Source organism: Rattus norvegicus, chromosome 6, assembly GCF_036323735.1.
Source record: "Rattus norvegicus strain BN/NHsdMcwi chromosome 6, GRCr8, whole genome shotgun sequence".
NCBI lineage: Eukaryota > Metazoa > Chordata > Mammalia > Rodentia > Muridae > Rattus > Rattus norvegicus.
The window spans coordinates 80,155,520-80,176,864 of record NC_086024.1 but is presented as its reverse complement, the minus strand read 5'-3'; the positions used below and the strand labels follow the sequence as shown (position 1 = coordinate 80,176,864).

General features: G+C 39.9%; 1 protein-coding gene across 2 annotated transcripts in view; it reads left to right on the top strand.

Moving 5' to 3' along the window:
* The window catches only part of Slc25a21 (solute carrier family 25 member 21), a 499,458-nt gene that overhangs the window by 261,073 nt on the left and 217,040 nt on the right, over positions 1–21,345 (top strand). For both annotated transcript variants that reach the window (NM_133614.3, XM_039111745.2), the window contains exon 2: positions 9,940–9,988. In NM_133614.3, the coding sequence (NP_598298.1) occupies positions 9,940–9,988 (49 nt within the window). The remainder of the gene's footprint in view (positions 1–9,939; positions 9,989–21,345) is intronic.

Sequence of the window (21,345 nt, the reverse complement as noted above, 5' to 3'; positions counted from 1 at the left end):
AGTATCAGTCCGTCATTTAAGATACATTGTACCAAGCTGAAATTGGGCACAAAATAATTAACTGAAAGACATTGCTAGTGAGAAACATTTCCATTAGTTTAATAATTTTCAATCTGCTTTTGCCTTAAAAGTGAGATTTGCAAAAAAAAAATCATATTTGTAAAAGTTTTCTCTCGTCCTTGCGTGCACCCCCTTTATCCCATGTTCTAGAGGTTAATATGTTCATATGTTTTTAACTGTGAAACACATCTTCATAAGTTCTTAGGGCAGAGAGATCGTAAACTGTGACAGTGTTGAGAATGCAATGTGGAAACTATTGCATTCCCTGCAATCATGTGCTGACAGCTACAGCTCAGTGTTAGTTTCTTAAAAAAAGAAAAAAGAAAGAAAGAAAAAGAGACAACACGTTCATGCTAAACCCACATGAAGGGTTTCACTTCATATTTTTTGAGGGGAGATTTGGTTTAGCCAAACACGTAATCTCAATACAATCTTTCCAACTGGCCAAATGTGTTGCCTTGTTGGCCAATTCAGTGTGCATAATGTGCCATTGCTATACCACAAAGCTAGAGCACCTTAGCTGTTACTGGGGAGAAGTGTGATATATTTGATTTCCTTTTATGAGACTCACATTGCTTATAATCCAGTGGGGCTACCACATTTTCTGGGCAGGCTATCAAATAGGATGCTGTAATGATTTGCTTGACTAGTGGAGTAGATGAAAAAAAAAATACTAGTTCTGTCTGGAGCTGTTCTATTTTTGAATTGGAAATTTGCACAGCATGAAGCCATTTCTCCTCAACTCTCTCTGGATGTTAAAATTGTTCAATACTTTGAGATTTAAAAATATGACACAAAATCAGGTTAGTAAGCAGTTGAAACAGCATGAATATCAGAAAACAAATGTGAGGTCTGGGATTTCATTTTAAAACAACAAAGAAGGGACTTGGTAGATTCTGTGGCATGATAGGAGGAAAGATTGGTTCATGGTGGACCTGGTTACTGAGGGTCTCTGCTTACTTAGCTCTCAACTGTTCTCAGGCTCTCAGACCGGGTGAGATGTTTCCTGCTTTGTGAAATGCCAACTACCCAGGCTTTCCTGCCAATAGTTCATCCTACCAAAAAAAAAAAATAGACATGAACTCAGCATCTATTAGTAATAATTTTTTTCAGTTCAGTCTCTACTAATGATACTTTATAGATAAATAGAAAAGAAATCCTAAAGTTCGTCTGGAACCATAAAATGCCCCATATAACCAAGAAGATTTGATATAAAAAGAATGAAGCTAGTCAACTTATTACCCATGATGGCTAACCTTGGTTGTCTGTTGGACCACATCTGGAATCAACTAAATCATGAGCTACTGGGCACGCCTGGGAGGAATTTTCTTGATCAGATCATTTAAAACAGAAAGACCCACTCTAAATCTCAGCCACGCTTTCTGGTGACAGCCCAGATGCAAAGTCATGGAAGGAAGTTCTGCTGTCTTCTCTCTCCCCTGGCAAGTCTGTCTAACCTGTGGCATTCCTTCAACAATATAAAGCCAGTTCTTTTAGATTACAACATGGACTGAACACCAGTAGCTTCTGGGAAGCCTACAGTCCTCCAGTCCTTTAGCCCTAGATAAGAACTGCAGAGACAGTCAGCATTACAGACTAAGCAACTACCAGATTGTCAGGCTCTCCAGTGTGAGACAGCCACAGTTGGGATTGCCTGGACTCCATCCTGTAAGTCAATCTAATAAACCCTTTATATAACACACACACACACACACACACACACACACACACGTATATGTATATTTATGTGTATGTGTATATGTATATATCTGTCCCATCAGTTCTCTTCCCTTAAAGAACATGGACTCATATACTACCTGACTTCAAAGTCTATTCCAAACCTGTAGTAACTGAAGCACCCTGGTATAGGCCTAAAAGCAGACCAACAGGCTAGGCCTAGGAGCCCATAAATAACCCTCCACATTAATAATGAAAAGATTTTCCACGGAGGTGCCAAGAGTACACAAGGGATGCACCCGTTTCTCCTATCAGTCGTGTTTCACTTATAAATGGCCACACAGAGAAGAGTGAAACGGGATTGGATCAATCATTTGCATGAAGTGTTGACTGCAGTCACCAACACTGTATGATTAACATTGCCAGAACATGAGATTTTAATAAGATTTCAAAGTGTGTAAGGTTATGAACCAGTAATTAACTTCAGTTAATTCTTCCAGCGAGTCACCATACAAAAATATCACACTAGCTCCCATACAAAAACAACCACATAAAAGTAAAATTTAATGATCAAGTATTATCATAGTTTATAAAGCTATCATGAATTCCCTGGACTATAGTATGCTAAATTCTTAAAATGCCACCTTCTGCCTACTACTGAAAGGAAAGTATCACGGTCTACCAGTGCATAGTTCAGCTTCCTCTTCAATGTTTACTGAGTGACTTCTAGGTACAGGCATGTGTTATGGAGAGGCAAATGTTCATATGTATCTGTGCATTATTAGCCAAAGTGTAGCAAGCTAAATGCTATTTCACATATTTCATTTACCTAATTGATTATTCTTTAATATTATGTAGCTGGAATATATTACCAAATTGTAGAAAATAATGGATTGACTTATTCAAAATAAGTTGGAATAAATTTGCAAAACTTTGTGATCCAAAGTGTGTAAAAACACTATATCCTTAAAATCAAAATTGATACCGTATCTAAAGGATCATTCCACATTTTCCTTTAACAACATTTTCCTTTAATTGGTCATGCTCAAGGCTTCTTCAGGCTGCTCAGTTTGTCTTCCTTATCCCTTCATCCTGCTATAAAAAGAGTCACTGAAGCAAGTTACGTAGCTCTGAAGTGAAGGCAGAGTGGGCTGGGAAGGAGGCATAGGATGATTTCAGGTCCCAGGTCTCCGTGCTTTGGGTCTATTAGGGTTTAATGGTGGCATGGACCATTCCATAGTAGATCTGTCTGCTGTTGTAGTGACACACTTGCTGTTGCCCCTTTCTGTGGCCAGGGGTTAAAAAATGAGTCAACTGCTCTGTGGTGCATACATTTGAACAGTCTAGAAAGTAAGAGCAGTCCATTCCTCTCCGAAGAGTGATGACCTGGATGTGGCTTTTCACTTCTAGCGTTGAGAAAATACCTTGTCACTGAGACATGAGATACCTATCTGTGTTTTTTGGCAAAGTTAGTGAAACAGTAAGATTTTTTTTGGTAATACACACACACACACACACACACACACACACGCACATGCGCACACACATGCACACACACACACATGTGCATGCACACACAATTATTCTTTTATTATAGAACATCCCAAATGCAAAGAATATACAAGAGTAGTTAAAATTGTTGAAGGTGTGCTTATATTTTATATTATTAGTTTTATAATTACTATTACATACATCCTTGACAAAAGTCCACAATTTGGGACAAAAGTTATATAAGACTAAAATTGATGAAGAACCAAAAACATTTAAGTAGCAGCATCGGTCACGGAACCATGACTGTAAGTGTGTTGCCTTCCTCACTGTGTTACTTCTGTGATGATCTTTGAAGACCACCCTTGGTTCTGTATCAGAATGGGCTTCAGCACCCACCACAGTATGTTTTACACACTCAGCTCTCAACAGTCGCTTGTCAGTTTATTAGATACTGATTGGCTTGCATCCTGCTCACACTTACAAACCAGCAGAGCATCTGTATATGTGCACTCTATTGCAATTCTCTATACGAGTAGTCCCTACACTTCCTTTATTCAATGCCATCCTTATCTGTTTATTTGTATAATGCTCAAACTAGTGAAGTAAATACCCAATAAATAGTTCCCAGTTGACTGTACTTTGAAGATTGGCTAACACAATGGCATATGCACAGACTCCAATCAATATTTTTTTTCTGTCAAATTTTTAGTTTTTTTTTATTAACTTGAGTATTTCTTATTTACATTTCGAATGTTATTCCCTTTCCCGGTTTCCGGGCAAACATCCCCCTAGTCCCTCCCCCTCCCCTTCTTCATGGGTGTTCCCCTCCCCACCCTCCCTCCATTGCCGCCCTCCCCCCAACAATCACGTTCACTGGGGATTCAGTCTTAGCAGGACCAAGGGCTTCACCTTCTACTGGTGCTCTTACTAGGCTATTCATTTCTACCTATGAGGTCAGAGTCCAGGGCCGTCCATGTATAGTCTTTGGGTAGTGGCTTAGTCCCTGAAAGCTCTAGTTGCTTGGCATTGTTGTTCATATGGGGTCTCGAGCCCCTTCAAGCTCTTCCAGTTCTTTCTCTGATTCCTTCAACGGGGGTCCTGTTCTCAGTTCAGTGGTTTGCTGCTGACTCCAATCAATATTAATTTACTTATTCAACTAATATTTACTGAGCTCATTGAGTGCCTGCCATTGTGCAAAGTGACGGGGGTGGGAAGATTAGCAGGCAGACAAGGTCAGGATACCTTTGGAGACTCATCCAAAGACTCCGTGTCAGACATGAGTAGATCCACTGCAGCTCATCTTCAGTTTAAAGAAAATGGATTTATTTTTTTTCTCTAAAACATATGGAGGCAGACGACATTAAGTCAAACATGTCAGGAACAACTTGTATCATTTCCTTTACTGGAGGGTGCTGTACCCCTAAGTCTCCTTGTACAAGATGGCTGTCTCGGTCCAGTGTATGTATTCTACAGCAGGAAGGAAGCACAATGAGAGAGCAGCAGGAGACACGCCTTGAAGCTAGAGGAATGGGAATGGGGCTGGTGTTAATTTAGGGTCTGTGATCGATTGGGCCAGGAGATTCTCAGAAAAGATGAAGACTGGGAGAAACATTTATAATAGGACGTTAAGCCTTCCTCAGTAATATTGGCTTCGGTGAAGACCAGTATTTGAGCCTGTTCAAAGAATGCAACATTGATTCTAGAAATTCTAAATCACAGGTTCAGAGATTTGAGGGCTAATCTTGCTTGTCAAGTTGACACACCTGGACAGATAGACCATCAACTGGAGAATTGCCTCCATCAGACTGATCTGTGGGCACCTGTCTTGAGCATTTCCTTAATTTTCAACTGAGGGTGAGGAGCCCAGTGTAGAATGGGTAATATCCTCCCAAGATAGGTGGACCTGGACTGTAAATGGTTGCTGAGAAACCAGCTGGAGCAAGCCAGTAAGCAGCACTCCTCCATGGCCTCTACTTCAGTTTCCGCATCTGCCAGAGTTCTTGCCTTAGCATCCTTCATTGACGGACCGTAACCTGTAAGCTAAATAAACATTTTCTCCCTTTTTTTGAAAGAGCCCTACTATGTAGTCCTGCCTAGAAATCTCTACATAGACTAGGGTGACCTCAAACTCACTGAAATGCACCTATCTTTGTTTCCTGAGTGCTTGGATTAAAGGAATGGAGCACCAAGCCTGGCTGCTGCTTTTAATTTTAATTGGACATTCAAAATAACCCCTGACCTTGTTAAAATAAGCACAATTTGAAAACATTGTATTCCCAAAGTGATGGTTATTCTAATGTCAAGATCAAATACTAATTTAAAAATTTTAATCAACAAGAAAAAAATTTGCTAAAACAGGATTGGTCCAAACATCTATTGTTTCGGCTGGTGTAGATGCTTTCACATTCTTCCTCCACATTCTTCCTCCACATTCTTCCTCCACATTCTTCCTCCACATATTGCTCCCCAGGAACATTTCCTCAGGGAAGGTGTTTCTGTGGCTGTCTAGCTGTGCCATTCTTATGTCAGTACAGAGATCGAACTGTTTGAATTTGTATTCTTCTGTGGCCACTGCATCTAATAAATGTCAGGTTGATGAGAGGGAATCGCGTTTTGCATTAATAATTAGAACAGATTAAAATGCAACCCTCCTTTTGAGTTACCTCCTTATGTTAAAATTTCAGTTTTAAGAAGCAATTATTAAAAGCTGTGTTCATCCCCCAGTGAACTAGACTGTTGGGGGGAGGGCAACAATGGGGGGAGGGTTGGGAGGGGAACACCCATAAGGAAGGGGAGGGGGGAGGGAGATGTTTGCCTGGAAACCGGGAAAGGGAATAACACTCGAAATGTATATAAGAAATACTCAAGTTAATAAAAAAAAGAAAAAAAAGCTGTGTTCATTGTCTTATTCAGTTCGTGGCTTCATACCAGGCAATAGAATTATCAAGACTGTGGGGGTATTCACTACCTAGAGGTCACTTCATTTCATCTTATTCTGTTTTTATAGATATTCCCATATCCTCATAACCCTGAGCTATGCAGTGAAAGAAAGCCTTCATCCTTCACACTGTACAGACTCTCGATTTAACCGAGATTTCTGATAACAGTTACACAAACTCTATGCCATTTCCAATGTGTATGTTCTCTGTTACTCAATTGAAGCCTATAATTTCCTGTTTCTATTAAAAATCACAAGTAATCAAACCGATATGCTGGAAAACTGTGTTATATTTGGCAATTTAATCCAATTTTTCTGTTGTCCAAGTCACAAATTGGTAGGTAGTTTCATGGATAGATACTGACTTTTATGGACTACAGTAGTTCTCCTTTTCATTGCTGTGTCAAAATACCTTACAAAAGCAGCTGAAGGACCAAAGAGTTTATGTTGGCTTGCAGTTTAAGAAGGGATAGAGTTGACCTTGCTCAAGTCGTGATGGTAGGAGGACACAGCAATTGATCACATTGCCTCCACAGTCACATGGAGAACAGCAAAGGTCAGCGCTCAGCTCGCTTTCTTCTTTCTGTGCGATCCTACGTCCCAGCCTTGGCATATGCCATCCACACTAGGGACAAGTTTTCCCTCTTTAGTTTGATCTTTCAGGAAATGCCCTCATATACATAACCAGATATATATTTCTGTGGCAATTCTAAATCCTACAAAACTGACATCATGATTAACTTCCTCACATACTTAGAGGCGTTAAGACACCAGGATGTCTAGGTTTAATGACAGATGTTTTTGCTGGTAACCAAAGAAGAAAGAGATGGAGATCGGTGCTCTTTGCCAGACCATGAGTAAATGTGAGTGAAGATAGCAGGAGATGAAAAGGACACGTCGTTAAATCACTAACAGGGCCTACGGCCTTGGGTTACTATCACTCCTCTTAAATATGTCAGAGACAACGAAACAGTAGGCACATATTCAACAAGGTAATTTTAAAAGTCATTCTCTGCCTCCTCACAGCCTCTGGGATGAAGTACAAACGCCTAGAAATGATCCTGTCTGTGCTTTACATACTTCAGAGTCATCTCTTGCCAATTTCACATCTACCTCCAACCCATGTTACCATAGCAAATCCTTTTTACTTTCCTGTTAAGGGGAGAGAGGCATGTGTGTAAATATATGCACACATATGTACTTTTCTACTATCCCCCATGTTCATGCTCTCTTCTACCTCAAGTATCTTTTCCACAGCTTACACAAACTCAGGTCATGTTGGGGACTTTTCTGTCTAACGAGCCATCACCTCAGTGCCATGCCTCCTCCTGTGTATCATTATTTGATTTTAAGCATCTGTCCTCATTACTAGGCTCAGTCCTCAATGCTGAACACATGGGAGGCAACCAATATGAAATCTTTGAGTGAGTACATGGAACCTTGGCGGAAACAAGAGATTAGAAAATAGCTTAAGTACAAAATTATAACATACAGTCTATGGGAAAGTAGAACAATTTCTCAAATAAGAAAATGGCTTTATATTTCTATAAACGTATTTTCCATGCTGTGCTATTAATTTTAATTAGTGGTTGGTGTTGTTGGTTATTCTTGTAAACATTTTGGGTGATAAACCATATGGTGCTGTTTGGTATTCTTTTTTCGTTCCTCTAAAGTCAAGAGAGTAAGAAGCATTATGTGTGTATTTTGGTAAGCAATCCTGAGTGTCCTATTCGTAGAACTTTACTTAATTAATGACTGGTAGTGCTTGGCATCAATGCTGTCTTAAAGGCTGAGTTTCCAGGGTCAGTGCTGATCATTGGATGGTGGCTTTGTCCTAACTAGTGAACCTCAATTTTGAACTGTATGTCAATGGATGTACATGTACACGTGTGCATTGAATTTAAGAGTAAGGGAGCACAGAGTTTTAGATCATGAATTTATTCCAGACCATTTACCCTTCCCATTTACTAATAGGGAACTAATGACCCCATAGAAAAATGACTGTCCCTTAGAGGAGCTAGGGAAAGTATTCTGCTCACGTTATTCTTTCAGATGAATGTAAATTCCTAAGCAAGGCTAGCCATATGGGAACATTACAAGATGTACCAGTACTTTCCTGAGTAATTCAACTTTACTGATAAAGATAACACCTTGCCCCAGAGACTGGGTTGCTGTGCCTTGTAACCGAGCCATCTCTGCCTCCTGTGTCTTTCTCTTCTTTGGGAAACTGATTGTTAGAAGTCCATGCTCGTAACCATTGCCCATTAGGAGATCACACAGCTTCTTGCAGATAAAGCTGCAGGAGAAAAGTTTTGTCTTGTGGAGAAACCGCTAGTTTATAAATTACCAGCCTAGTAATTTATAACCAACAGTAGTAGTTTAGGTAGCTTTACAGCTTAGCAGCTGTAAAAAATAGCTGTAGTATTTATGAGCATTGCAGTAACAACGATCACGGCAGTTACTTCACTTGGCACATTTAGAACGTGCTATCATGGGTATGTACAACCAAGTGTGAGCACCGTCATTCTCTGTATAAGTGAAGGTTGTGAATACTACGCGCATTTCCTCAGGGCCACACAAAATTCTCAAGCTAGGTACATTCACCACCTTTGCAAACTAACTCAATTTGAGTTTGGCTGTGATTTAGCTCACTACCCCATTGCATATTTATACACAGGGGTGTATTTATACACAGTTTACACATATATAAATGTAAGGATTTATCTTTATTGATAAAGGTTAATTACTCAAGGAAGTATTGGTGCAGCTGCATAACTTCTAAGGTCCCCCATACTTAGCTTTGCTTAAGAATTTACATTGATCTGGAAATACGAATCAGCCGGAATTCCTTTCCTGATATCTCTAGAGAAGAGTCATTTAACCCCAGCGCCATTAGTTTCTTATCAGAAAATGAACCAGGAATACAGCTCAGAGAGTAAGGGTCAAAGCCTGAGGAACTGGGTTAGATTCGAACCCACAAAATGGAAAGAGAAAACTGGCTCATGTAAACTGTTCTCTGACCTTCACATATACTCTATGATACTCATGCACGTATATACACAGACACAGACACAGACATGCACACACGCACACGTACATACACTGAGCAAAAGATTTGCTATTTGTGGTATCGTAGGAGAGTATACTTTGTGTGCTTCAGCTTCAATCATCCTTGTCTAAAAACTTGTGGTACACAATGTCAATTTGATATATGTCCTTTATTAAGCTGATGGTATCTAGTAACTGCTTTATTAAGTAAGACTCGTAGTCATCTTTATTATGTGGATGTTAGACCTAAGTGTTATGTTTTGCTCTGTTGGTGGGAGAACTCAAACTCCTGCCTTTTTTTTCTCTTCTTCTTATACTTATGTGCACCTGTGTTGAGATACAAAATTTCTGTTTAATTGGTTATAATTTAATGTGATTATGTGTTTTTTCCTTTTTTCCCCATAGCCCTACCTCCCTGCCAGAATTATAAGAAAATACTTGGTCACATTTTTATCCCATTGAAATAAAATTATTTGGTAACTAGTTACTTCCAGTAGTTGTTCTATCCAAGGTTCTAAATTCTTTTTAATTACTGAAAATAGATACTTCTCTCATACAATATATCCCGATCACAGTTTCCCCTTCTTCCCTTCCTCCCAGCTCCCCACCATCTCCCCTCTCCCCGAGATCCATTCCACCTCCATCTACATTCTTTGTTTTGATCTTAATTTTCAGGAATCAATAGGTGTCTTGTGTTCATTGGCATTTTCTTTATCATCTTCCAGGTCTTGTAGAAATTTGCCTGATGCATCCCCTCGATGTGGTGAAAACCAGGTAAGGTTTTGCATGAACAAGTTTTATTGACCTTGGCTGATATCCAAGTTAAGATCTGTCAGAACACTAAATGCTAGAACTTGTCCCAGGCCGGTAGCTTCTCCCTATACTGGCATCTAAATTTGCTTTTCAAAGAAAGTTCCACTTGATGGGATAAAATGTGAGGTCGTCAGAAGGTATGCAATGCTTTCTGCTGTCACATGCCAATTGGAAGGCATGATTTGTAATGCACTGGAACATGAGATAAATTCATCAAATCGGTGTGAAAACTAAATGTTATCTAACGAACTATGACAGCAGCTTTTCAGTTGGCGTTGAGCATAATAGATTGCTGTCTGAGAGTCAGCATTTTTATTTCAGGCGAGCTTTTTAAATGACAGTTAAAGAATTTATTCCTATAACTCTTTGCCAATGCAAAATGCTGAAGGAGAAAATGTAGAGCAATGTATTAAAGCTATCTTCCAGGAATAAAAACAAAATGAAAAGCAAAACCAAAAATACCAAAAGTTTAATACGATCACTGGAGAGCACTGAGGCGGGCGGGAATGAGTCTTCAATTTTTTTTTTTTTTGGACTTGTAATATATCATTTCCCCTTTACTCTCTCCCCTCCAAACTCCCCAAACTACTCCTGCACATGCTCACTTTCAAATTCATGAACTCTTTTTTCTTTTAATTATTATTGCGCGCTCTCTCTCTGTCTCTCTCTCTCTCTCTCCCCGTGTGTGTGTGTGTGTGTGTGTGTGTGTGTGTGTGTGTGTGTGTATCTATCTAAATACATAAGCACATCCTTCTTGGTCTGCATAATGTTGCTTGCGTTTATGTTTTTAGGTATGACCGTTTGGGATTGAATAACCAATTGGTAAACTCTTACCTGCAGGGGAAATTAGAGCATATTTTTGGAAGTTTAAACTCTGGCTAAATTACTGAACTTTATTTTTTTTGAAATCAGAAGATTTTAGTGCATAGTGTGTGTTAATATATATTTGCATTATACAAAACCTAAGTGGTAGGACTTGGCCATGATCATGACAAAAACCACACTGAGTGGCAGGTCTCATGTGGGAAGTATGTATACCTTGAGATAGGTCTCATGTGGGAGGTATATCATGGGGCAGGTCTCAGATGGGAGGTTTCCTGGGGAAGGGGGATACAGAGGCAGACTCTGAGAGAGAGAGGAAAGAAGAGAGACTGGGTGAGGGAGAATGTAATTTTTATCTGGAGCTTGGTACATTGGCAGGACATGTGATAGGAGTGACAGTGTCGCCTCTTGGGCAGCTAGAGCTGATATGCTTTGTTGCTGGATTCCTTGAAAGCTGGCTATAAAGATGTCTGATTGTTGTGGAGTCACTTTTAGCTGTCTATGGACGTACCTGATTGCTAACACTAAGAGCAACACCAGCTTACGTTGTAGCCTGCTAGCAAATGTTACAACACTAATTCTGTGATTGAACTAATCATTGCTTCCTTGGTTAGGAATTACTTGATGAATCAGACTGGTCATTTGATGGACATTTTATTTAACTTACCTAAAGAGGCCTCTTACTTTAAATTTTCTTAATTTAATTTGTGTGTGTGTCTATGTGCGTGTTCATATACATGTGCATACCCTTGTCATGTGCATTCTATAGCATGCATTTTAGACAGAGTTATTGGACTCAGTGAACAACATATGGAACTACGTTCTCTTTCCATTCTATAAGGTCTGTAAGTCAGAGTCAGGTCATCGCCTTGATAGCAAGTGTCCTCATCCAGTGTGCCATCTTCCAGACTTTCAGATTTTCAGAATGATTGATGATGAAAGCGACTTTTACATGATGATGAAGTGATTTCTACATGAAAATAATATCACATTTATAGTTGAAACAATAAGATTTGACTTGTGATTGAACCTTCCAGTTGTCAAAATAAAATACCACAGCTTAACCAAAAGGCATTTATTTCCTATACTTGGATAATGGCTTGGGAAGCTAGGAAGTTCAAGATCAAGGTTGGGACCTACTTGGTTGTTTTTGCAAGCCCTCATTCCAGCTCCTAAACATAGCAATCTCACTCAGAGAAACTCTGTGGTCCTTCTTTCCTTGTGAAGTTATTAATTCTGACAAGGTAGATCCAACCCTTATGATTCCATGTGAGCCTGTCACCTCCCAAGTTCAGCTTTCAGATATTACTACACTGGTAGTTTGAAATTGGGCAGAATGGAAGCATTCAGTAGAACGCTTAGTTTGTCATAACATCGAAACAAAGTAGGAAAACCACAGATTATGCCCAAATGAGGGACGTCGACGTCTAGATCACCTTAGGGGTTTTCAGAAGAGAAGGCAAAACCTACAAACCTTTTCTCCTTAGATTCTTCTGTGGATTTCACCTATGAAAAGCCAAGATATTACTGCTAGTCTTCTTACAAAGCATGAGTTCCTTACATTCAAATAAGCTTGGAGAAATAAGAACAATCTAAATAAAAATGGCACCAAAATTATGATCATTCCATCATCCCCTGGTCCTCGCTTGTCTGCTCAACAGTGGCTATTCCGTATCTAGCTGTGGATTCCAGGATACACTCAAGAGTCTCCACATCCGTGAAGAGTCCCATCAACGTCAACTTCAACGTCACCTCATGTCATTGGGCTGGATTTGAATTATACTTTGCTTGAAATACATTTACTAAGTAACTTGTGCCTTATATATTGTATATATTGTGTCTTATATAAGTATATTGTGCCTTCTTTGCTATATATAAATATTCCCATGAAAATAACATTTATTAATTGGGATTGGTCATGTGCCCTTGCCTATCTTGAAGAGGGAGGGATAATACCACCCTGCAGGTATCCTGAGAGAACTGAATGATGAATGGCGGTTAACCTGTCTGACAGCAGAGGTTGTACTGAATGAACACTCTATTGACAGCCTAATATATGTAGAACTTCGTTTGCAAGGGAAATGGACTATGAGATTTCCAGGACTTAGCACTCAGCCACTAACAAGATAGCCATTGGGCAGAAACAGATGAAAATGCTGGCCTCTTCATTGTTATAGTCTGTAAGAGACGAGTTCCTCTCTTAAAGTATAACACTCGATTTTAATTTTCAATAAAAATATTTTGGGAATTATAAATTAGAAAGGAAAATTGGGACACTACATAGAAGTCTAGTGAATGCACATGGTCTGTGCTTGAAGACTCTCAAACTCATCTGTTGGAAACATTTACTGACAACATTTTCAGTTAGAATGCCTTCTTAAGATTCCTGTTATTTCTTTGTTCTAAAAGAAGTACAGAGGTCTGACTAGGAGGTTCTCTTGCTATAAAACCAGTGGTTAAACCTAGGCAAATTTCTGCTTTCACTCTAGCCTATGAGGTTATAGGAAGTAAAGGGTTGGAAGGATTACATTATATTTTTATTTTAAATTATGTGCTATTCCCTCAGCTTAAATTTAGATAGACCAAGTTCTTAGCTAGTACAAGTGGCAGCTTCAAAATACGTACTTTCCTTTCAGCATTTTTAAGGCTCTTTCACCAACTAAAAAACTTCCAAAATATTCATTTTGAACATGATATTTTTAACCATAATATGGTCACATTTCCTGATAGTGATTATATACAAAAATTAATATCAACAAAAAAGAAAGATGCAAATCATCATCTAGGACTAAAATAAATGAATTAATTATACATAGAATGACTATTTATATTGGGAATTTGAAAACAGCAACTAAGATATATTCACAACCAGATGCAGGAGGCATCTGATTGAAGTCAATCTACTAGAACCAATTAGGACAACATAAGTACTAATTCTTTATAATAAGCACTCCAAGACAATACAAAATGTAGCATAAAACATTTTGAAGTAGGAATAAATTCATACCAAGTGACACAAATAATCATTTACAGAGAGGAAAAATACATTTTTGAAGAAAGAATGGGAGATAAATTTTTATCATCCCTTGTTTTTCATTCAGCAAAGGAAAGGACTAGACATTTTGGAGGTCAGAAAGAAAGGACTAGATTTTGTGAAGTAAACCGGGCACACGAACATTATGGGAAATGAGCCATATCCACAGTTCAAGATTAACTCGGTACACCGATCTTCAAGACACCATAGGAAAGGGAAGTGGAGAGATGCCCGGAAACAATGTCGGTGTGTACACCTCTGCCCAGTGCTGTAAGAACTCAGAGTTCACTGCCCTCAGAGAACACACCATCACAAAGCAGACTGCTGAAGCAGCCAGTGCTCAGTGGCCTCCTGCCTCATTTCTTAAGTTAGTCTCAGTCTCTGTTTGATTCAGCAAAACAATAATTATTCATTGTATACAATGTGTCAGGTTGTAACAAGCCTGAATTTCAGGAGATTACAGCATGGAATCTTTTTCTCATCCCACCTGATGTCCAATATGAATAGATGGCATTTAAGCTGCCTTAATTAAATACCATAAACTGGGTCCTTGTAGTCAAAAGAATTTTCAGTTATGGAATCTGGCTTCTGCAAGTTTCTTTTCCCTACAGGTTCCATTTCTGTCCTCTGGAGGAGACTCTTTCCCTCATACACAGACAGCACCCTCTCACTGGGTTCTCATATAACAGAAGAAGCAATATACCACCTGGAGTCACTGTTATAAAGACACTAACCTGTTCATGAGGGCCTCCCATTACTAATCTCCGAGAGGCCAGATTTAAACACATGGATTTGGGAGATGGAACCCATTTAGGACATAGTAGGGTGCACTGCGCTCGCTAACATCACTCAGGCCGGTGGAACCTCCACTTCCGTGTGTTTCCACTCTACATGACAGGAAGTGGAGAGCCCTATGGTCTCATGTCGTTTCCGCTCGGACTTATGGTTCAGAACTACTCTTTGCACTTAGCCAACCAGAAGTAAAAGTTTGATCACCCCCTTTGATTGGGAGGACCTAGGTGTCAATATGCTGCAATCATTCATGTCCACTCCGAGCCATACACCAAGAAACATCACTCGCTTGTACATACTAGTTCCCTTTCCAGATGTAAAAACACTTTGGGCTTTCAGCTGCTTCTTTTAATATCTGTTCCCATATTTCTAAATGTTACCTTCATCCTGACATTGGCTTCAGTAGTGCTTCCGCCCCAGTTCATGGCCTGTGTAGAATCTCCAACAAAAGTATCCTTTGGAAACAGTCTCTGTGGATACAATTAGCCATGGTGCAGTTATACTAAAGTCAGGGAGGCTCCAAATTCAATATTCTTTGAATCCTTACAAGAAGAGACTTGGATAGACAGACAGAAGGAGCAAGACAAGGAGTGAGGGAGGGAAGGAAGTATGGAGGAGGAAGGGAGGGAAGGAGTGAGAGAGAAGGAGGTATGGAGGGAGAGAGGGAGGGATAGAGAGAAGGAGAGAAGTCATATCCAGTGAAGGTGGTCGTTGGAATTATGCACCTGCATGCCAGTGCATGCGAAGGTTCGCTAGTAACTTGCAGAGACAAGGAAACTAGTAGGAGAGATTTAGGACATAAGTCAGCACCCTGTCCTAACTTATCACTTTTAAATATTATTCATGATCCGACACCCTTCATCCTCCTTGATTAAAAATACACCCAATTACTATCACTTATTGTCTGTTTTATTGTTTGGCAATGCAGGTATTTATTGCTGAGATGAGCTGCCCAATGAACTGCTCCTCTTTTCATTCGTCAGCCTCTGCGTGGTTGTTGCCAATTATTTCTCCCAAGACGCTTCTATAAGTTTCTTGACGCTATTGTTTTCTACAAATGTCATTATTATGTTTGTTAAAAGTGGGCTTATTTATAATTGTCTGGCTTTGTCCTTAGGCAGTGCCTCTCCTTTTACCTTTGAGTCAAGGTTATGTATGGCAGAGAAGGAAGACGTTCAGGGCTTTGTCATGTTTCTAGCATGGGACCACTCACCTGCTCCCTATCTGGAGCTGTCCTAGTTCAGGCTTTAGGGAGTAAGCTACAAGATGTTCAATGAAGTGAGCAAGGAGCCATTTAGAGACTTCTAAAAACCTCATTTTTCCCCAGTCACATTTAAATACCATCCACGGTATCTGATTTTCCAATATTTTCCAAAGGGCTTCCAACGCCCTTTGCTGAGCTCTCCCTCCTAGAATACTTTGGGTGTAGCCTTCTCTGCTCTACTATTACTGACCTCCATCCAGTTCCTTTTTTCATTTCTGTTGTACAAAAGTGTGTTGACATCACACATCTATAACTATTTCTTGTGCTGTCTTCTTTGTTCTTATGACTTTACACTTATTTATAATTCCCCTACTAACTATATTTATTAGTCAGAGCCAAACCAGGAGAATACACCCACTCTGAGCATTCAAAACAAAAGGAATTTAATGCAAGGAATTAGTTACTCAGATGCCTTAGGATCCAACAGAAGTCTATGAGGCAACCCAGAGATTAGCAGTAAAGCCACAACCCCACATTCAGTAGACAAAGGGAAGAGGTGTTACAGTCATCCTGGTAATTATGGTGGAAATTACAACTGTGGCTGTCCTGTCAAATGCAAAGGGGGCCTCAGAAGAGAAACAACTACCAACACATCCTCTACCTGAGGCAGGGCAGGGTAGGGGGTGTGTAGGGATTGGGGTAAGGGGTAAGGGGGATTAGTGAGGGTGGAGGGGGATATGGGCTCTGGTTTCTTTCTTCTTACCACCTTCAGCTTCCCACCACTGCACCTTCTTGTTGACTCATAGTATCCTGGGAGGCACAGAAGCTTTGCAGAGATCAGTCCTTCCACATTAGAACAGGAAAAAAAAATTGAGAAATAGATCTAAACAAATAGAACCAGAATACGTACATGGTTACTTTAGTAAGCTTTCTTTAGTTTACAGTTTTGTCTATATGATATACTTTGATAATATTATTGCCAGTCCAAATCCTCCAAGATCCTTCCTACCCCATCCAACTTTGTATTCTTACTCTCTCTCTTAAAAAAAGAAAGGAAGACAAAATCAACAGGAACAATCAAAAGAGAAAAATACCAAAACAAACAAACAAATAAAAAAAACTACATGCAAAACCATGAAGTCTGTTTTGTGTTGGCCACAAAACCCCATTACTCCTAGGTATGGAGTCTACCCTAAAGTGTGGCTGATATACCCAGTGGCACTCTATTGGGAAAAAAATGATTCTTTTTCTTTCTTGGAAAGTGTCAATTGTAAATACTTACTTGGTCAGAGGTAGACTTTGGGTCTACTTGCCATTCTCCTTGCTGGGACTTTGTTTTGAATCTGTGGATCTGAGGGTAAGGCCCTAATGAAGCTATAGCTTACATATGCCCTTAAAAATGGAGAAATCCACCCGCGGATCCCGGCCCGCAGCAGCTCTCTGCTCCCAAACCCGGTGAGAGAGAGACCCAACCGCCTGGTCAGGTGGGCACTCCTGAGGCTGCAGAGCGGAAGAGACCACCAACACTGCTCACCCCTGCCCACATCCCTGGCCCAAGAGGAAACTGTATAAGGCCTCTGGGCTCCCGTGGGGGAGGGCCCAGGAGCGGCAGGACCCCTGCCAGAGACACCGCCGGACCCTGAAGGAAACAGACCGGATAAACAGTTCTCTGCACCCAAATCCCGTGGGAGGGAGAGCTAAACCTTCAGAGAGGCAGACAAGCCTGGGAAACCAGAAGAGACTGCTCCCTGCACACACATCTCGGACGCCAGAGGAAAAAGCCAAAGACCATCTGGAACCCTGGTGCACTGAAGATCCCGGAAGGGGCGGCACAGGTCTTCCTGATTGCTGCCGCTGCAGAGAGCCCCTGGGCAGCACCCCACGAGCAAACCTGAGCCTCGGGACCACAGGTAAGACCAAATTTTCTGCTGCAAGAAAGCTGCCTGGTGAACTCAAGACACAGGCCCACAGGAACAGCTGAAGACCTGTAGAGAGGAAAAACTACACACCCGAAAGCAGAACACTCTGTCCCCATAACTGACTGAAAGAGAGGAAAACAGGTCTACAGCACTCCTGACACACAGGCTTATAGGACAGTCTAGCCACTGTCAGAAATAGCAGAACAAAGTAACACTAGAGATAATCTGATGGCGAGAGGCAAGCGCAGGAACCCAAGCAACAGAAACCAAGACTACATGCCATCATCGGAGCCCAATTCTCCCACCAAAACAAACATGGAATATCCAAACACACCAGAAAAGCAAGATCTAGTTTCAAAATCATATTTGATCATGATGCTGGAGGACTTCAAGAAAGACATGAACACACTTAGGGAAGCACAGGAAAACATTAATAAACAAGTAAAAGCCTACAGAGAGGAATCGCAAAAATCCCTGAAAGAATTCCAGGAAAACACAATCAAACAGTTGAAGGAATTAAAAATGGAAATAGAAGCAATCAAGAAAGAACACATGGAAACAACCCTGGATATAGAAAACCAAAAGAAGAGACAAGGAGCTGTAGATACAAGCTTCACCAACAGAATACAAGAGATGGAAGAGAGAATCTCAGGAGCAGAAGATTCCATAGAAATCAAACTGTCAAAGATAATGTAAAGCAGAAAAAGCTACTGGTCCAAAACATACAGGAAATCCAGGACTCAATGAGAAGATCAAACCTAAGGATAATAGGTATAGAAGAGAGTGAAGACTCCCAGCTCAAAGGACTAGTAAATATCTTCAACAAAATCATAGAAGAAAACTTCCCTAACCTAAAAAAAGAGATACCCATAGACATACAAGAAGCCTACAGAACTCCAAATAGATTGGACCGGAAAAGAAACACCTCCCGTCATATAATTGTCAAAACACCAAACGCACAAAATAAAGAAAGAATATTAAAAGCAGTAAGGGAAAAAGGTCAAGTAACATATAAAGGCAGACCTATCAGAATCACACCAGACTTCTCGCCAGAAACTATGAAGGCCAGAAGATCCTGGACTGATGTCATACAGACCCTAAGAGAACACAAATGCCAGCCCAGGTTACTGTATCCAGCAAAACTCTCAATTAACATTGATGGAGAAACCAAGATATTCCATGACAAAACCAAATTTACACAATATCTTTCTACAAATCCAGCACTACAAAGGATAATAAATGGTAAAGCCCAACATAAGGAGGCAAGCTATACCCTAGAAGAAGCAAGAAACTAATCGTCTTGGCAACAAAACAAAGAGAATGAAAGCACACAAACATAACCTCACATCCAAATATGAATATAACGGGAAGCAATAATCACTATTCCTTAATATCTCTCAATATCAATGGCCTCAACTCCCCAATAAAAAGACATAGATTAACAAACTGGATACGCAACGAGGACCCTGCATTCTGATGCCTACAGGAAACACACCTCAGAGACAAAGACAGACACTACCTCAGAGTGAAAGGCTGGAAAACAACTTTCCAAGCAAATGGTCAGAAGAAGCAAGCTGGAGTAGCCATTCTAATATCAAATAAAATCAATTTCCAACTAAAAGTCATCAAAAAAGATAAGGAAGGACACTTCATATTCATCAAAGGAAAAATCCACCAAGATGAACTCTCAATCCTAAATATCTATGCCCCAAATACAAGGGCACCTACATACGTAAAAGAAACCTTACTAAAGCTCAAAACACACATTGCACCTCACACAATAACAGTGGGAGATTTCAACACCCCACTCTCATCAAGGACAGATCATGGAAACAGAAATTAAACAGTGATGTCGACAGACTAAGAGAAGTCATGAGCCAAATGGACTTAACGGATATTTATAGAACATTCTATCCTAAAGCAAAAGGATATACCTTCTTCTCAGCTCCTCATGGTACTTTCTCCAAAATTGACCATATAATTGGTCAAAAAATGGGCCTCAACAGGTACAGAAAGATAGAAATAATCCCATGCGTGCTATCAGACCACCACGGCCTAAAACTGGTCTTCAATAACAATAAGGGAAGAATGCCCACATATACGTGGAAATTGAACAATGCTCTACTCAATGATAACCTGGTCAAGGAAGAAATAAAGAAAGAAATTAAAAACTTTTTAGAATTTAATGAAAATGAAGATACAACATACTCAAATTTATGGGACACAATGAAAGCTGTGCTAAGAGGAAAACTCACAGCGCTGAGTGCCTGCAGAAAGAAACAGGAAAGAGCATATGTCAGCAGCTTGACAGCACACCTAAAAGCTCTAGAACAAAAAGAAGCAAATACACCCAGGAGGAGTAGAAGGCAGGAAATAATCAAACTCAGAGCTGAAATCAACCAAGTAGAAACAAAAAGGACCATAGAAAGAATCAACAGAACCAAAAGTTGGTTCTTTGAGAAAATCAACAAGATAGATAAACCCTTAGCCAGACTAACGAGAGGACACAGAGAGTGTGTCCAAATTAACAAAATCAGAAATGAAAAGGGAGATATAACTACAGATTCGGAGGAAATTCAAAAAATCATCAGATCTTACTATAAAAACCTATATTCAACAAAATTTGAAAATCTTCAGGAAATGGACAATTTCCTAGACAGATACCAGTTATCGAAGTTAAATCAGGAACAGATAAACCAGTTAAACAACCCCATAAGTCCTAAGGAAGTAGAAGCAGTCATTAAAGGTCTCCCAACCAAAAAGAGCCCAGGTCCAGACGGGTTTAGTGCAGAATTCTATCAAACCTTCATAGAGGACCTCATACCAATATTATCCAAACTATTCCACAAAATTGAAACAGATGGAGCACTACCGAATTCCTTCTACGAAGCCACAATTACTCTTATACCTAAACCACACAAAGACACAACAAAGAAAGAGAACTTCAGACCAATTTCCCTTATGAATATCGACGCAAAAATACTCAATAAAGTTCTGGCAAACCGAATTCAAGAGCACATCAAAACAATCATCCACCATGATCAAGTAGGCTTCATCCCAGGCATGCAGGGATGGTTTAATATACGGAAAACCATCAACGTGATCCATTATATAAACAAACTGAAAGAACAGAACCACATGATCATTTCATTAGATGCTGAGAAAGCATTTGACAAAATTCAACACCCCTTCATGATAAAAGTCCTGGAAAGAATAGGAATTCAAGGCCCATACCTAAACATAGTAAAAGCCATATACAGCATACCAGTTGCTAACATTAAACTAAATGGAGAGAAACTTGAAGCAATCCCACTAAAATCAGGGACTAGACAAGGCTGCCCACTCTCTCCCTACTTATTCAATATAGTTCTTGAAGTTCTAGCCAGAGCAATCAGACAACAAAAGGAGATCAAGGGGATACAGATCGGAAAAGAAGAGGTCAAAATATCACTATTTGCAGATGACATGATAGTATATTTAAGTGATCCTAAAAGTTCCACCAGAGAACTACTAAAGCTGATAAACAACTTCAGCAAAGTGGCTGGGT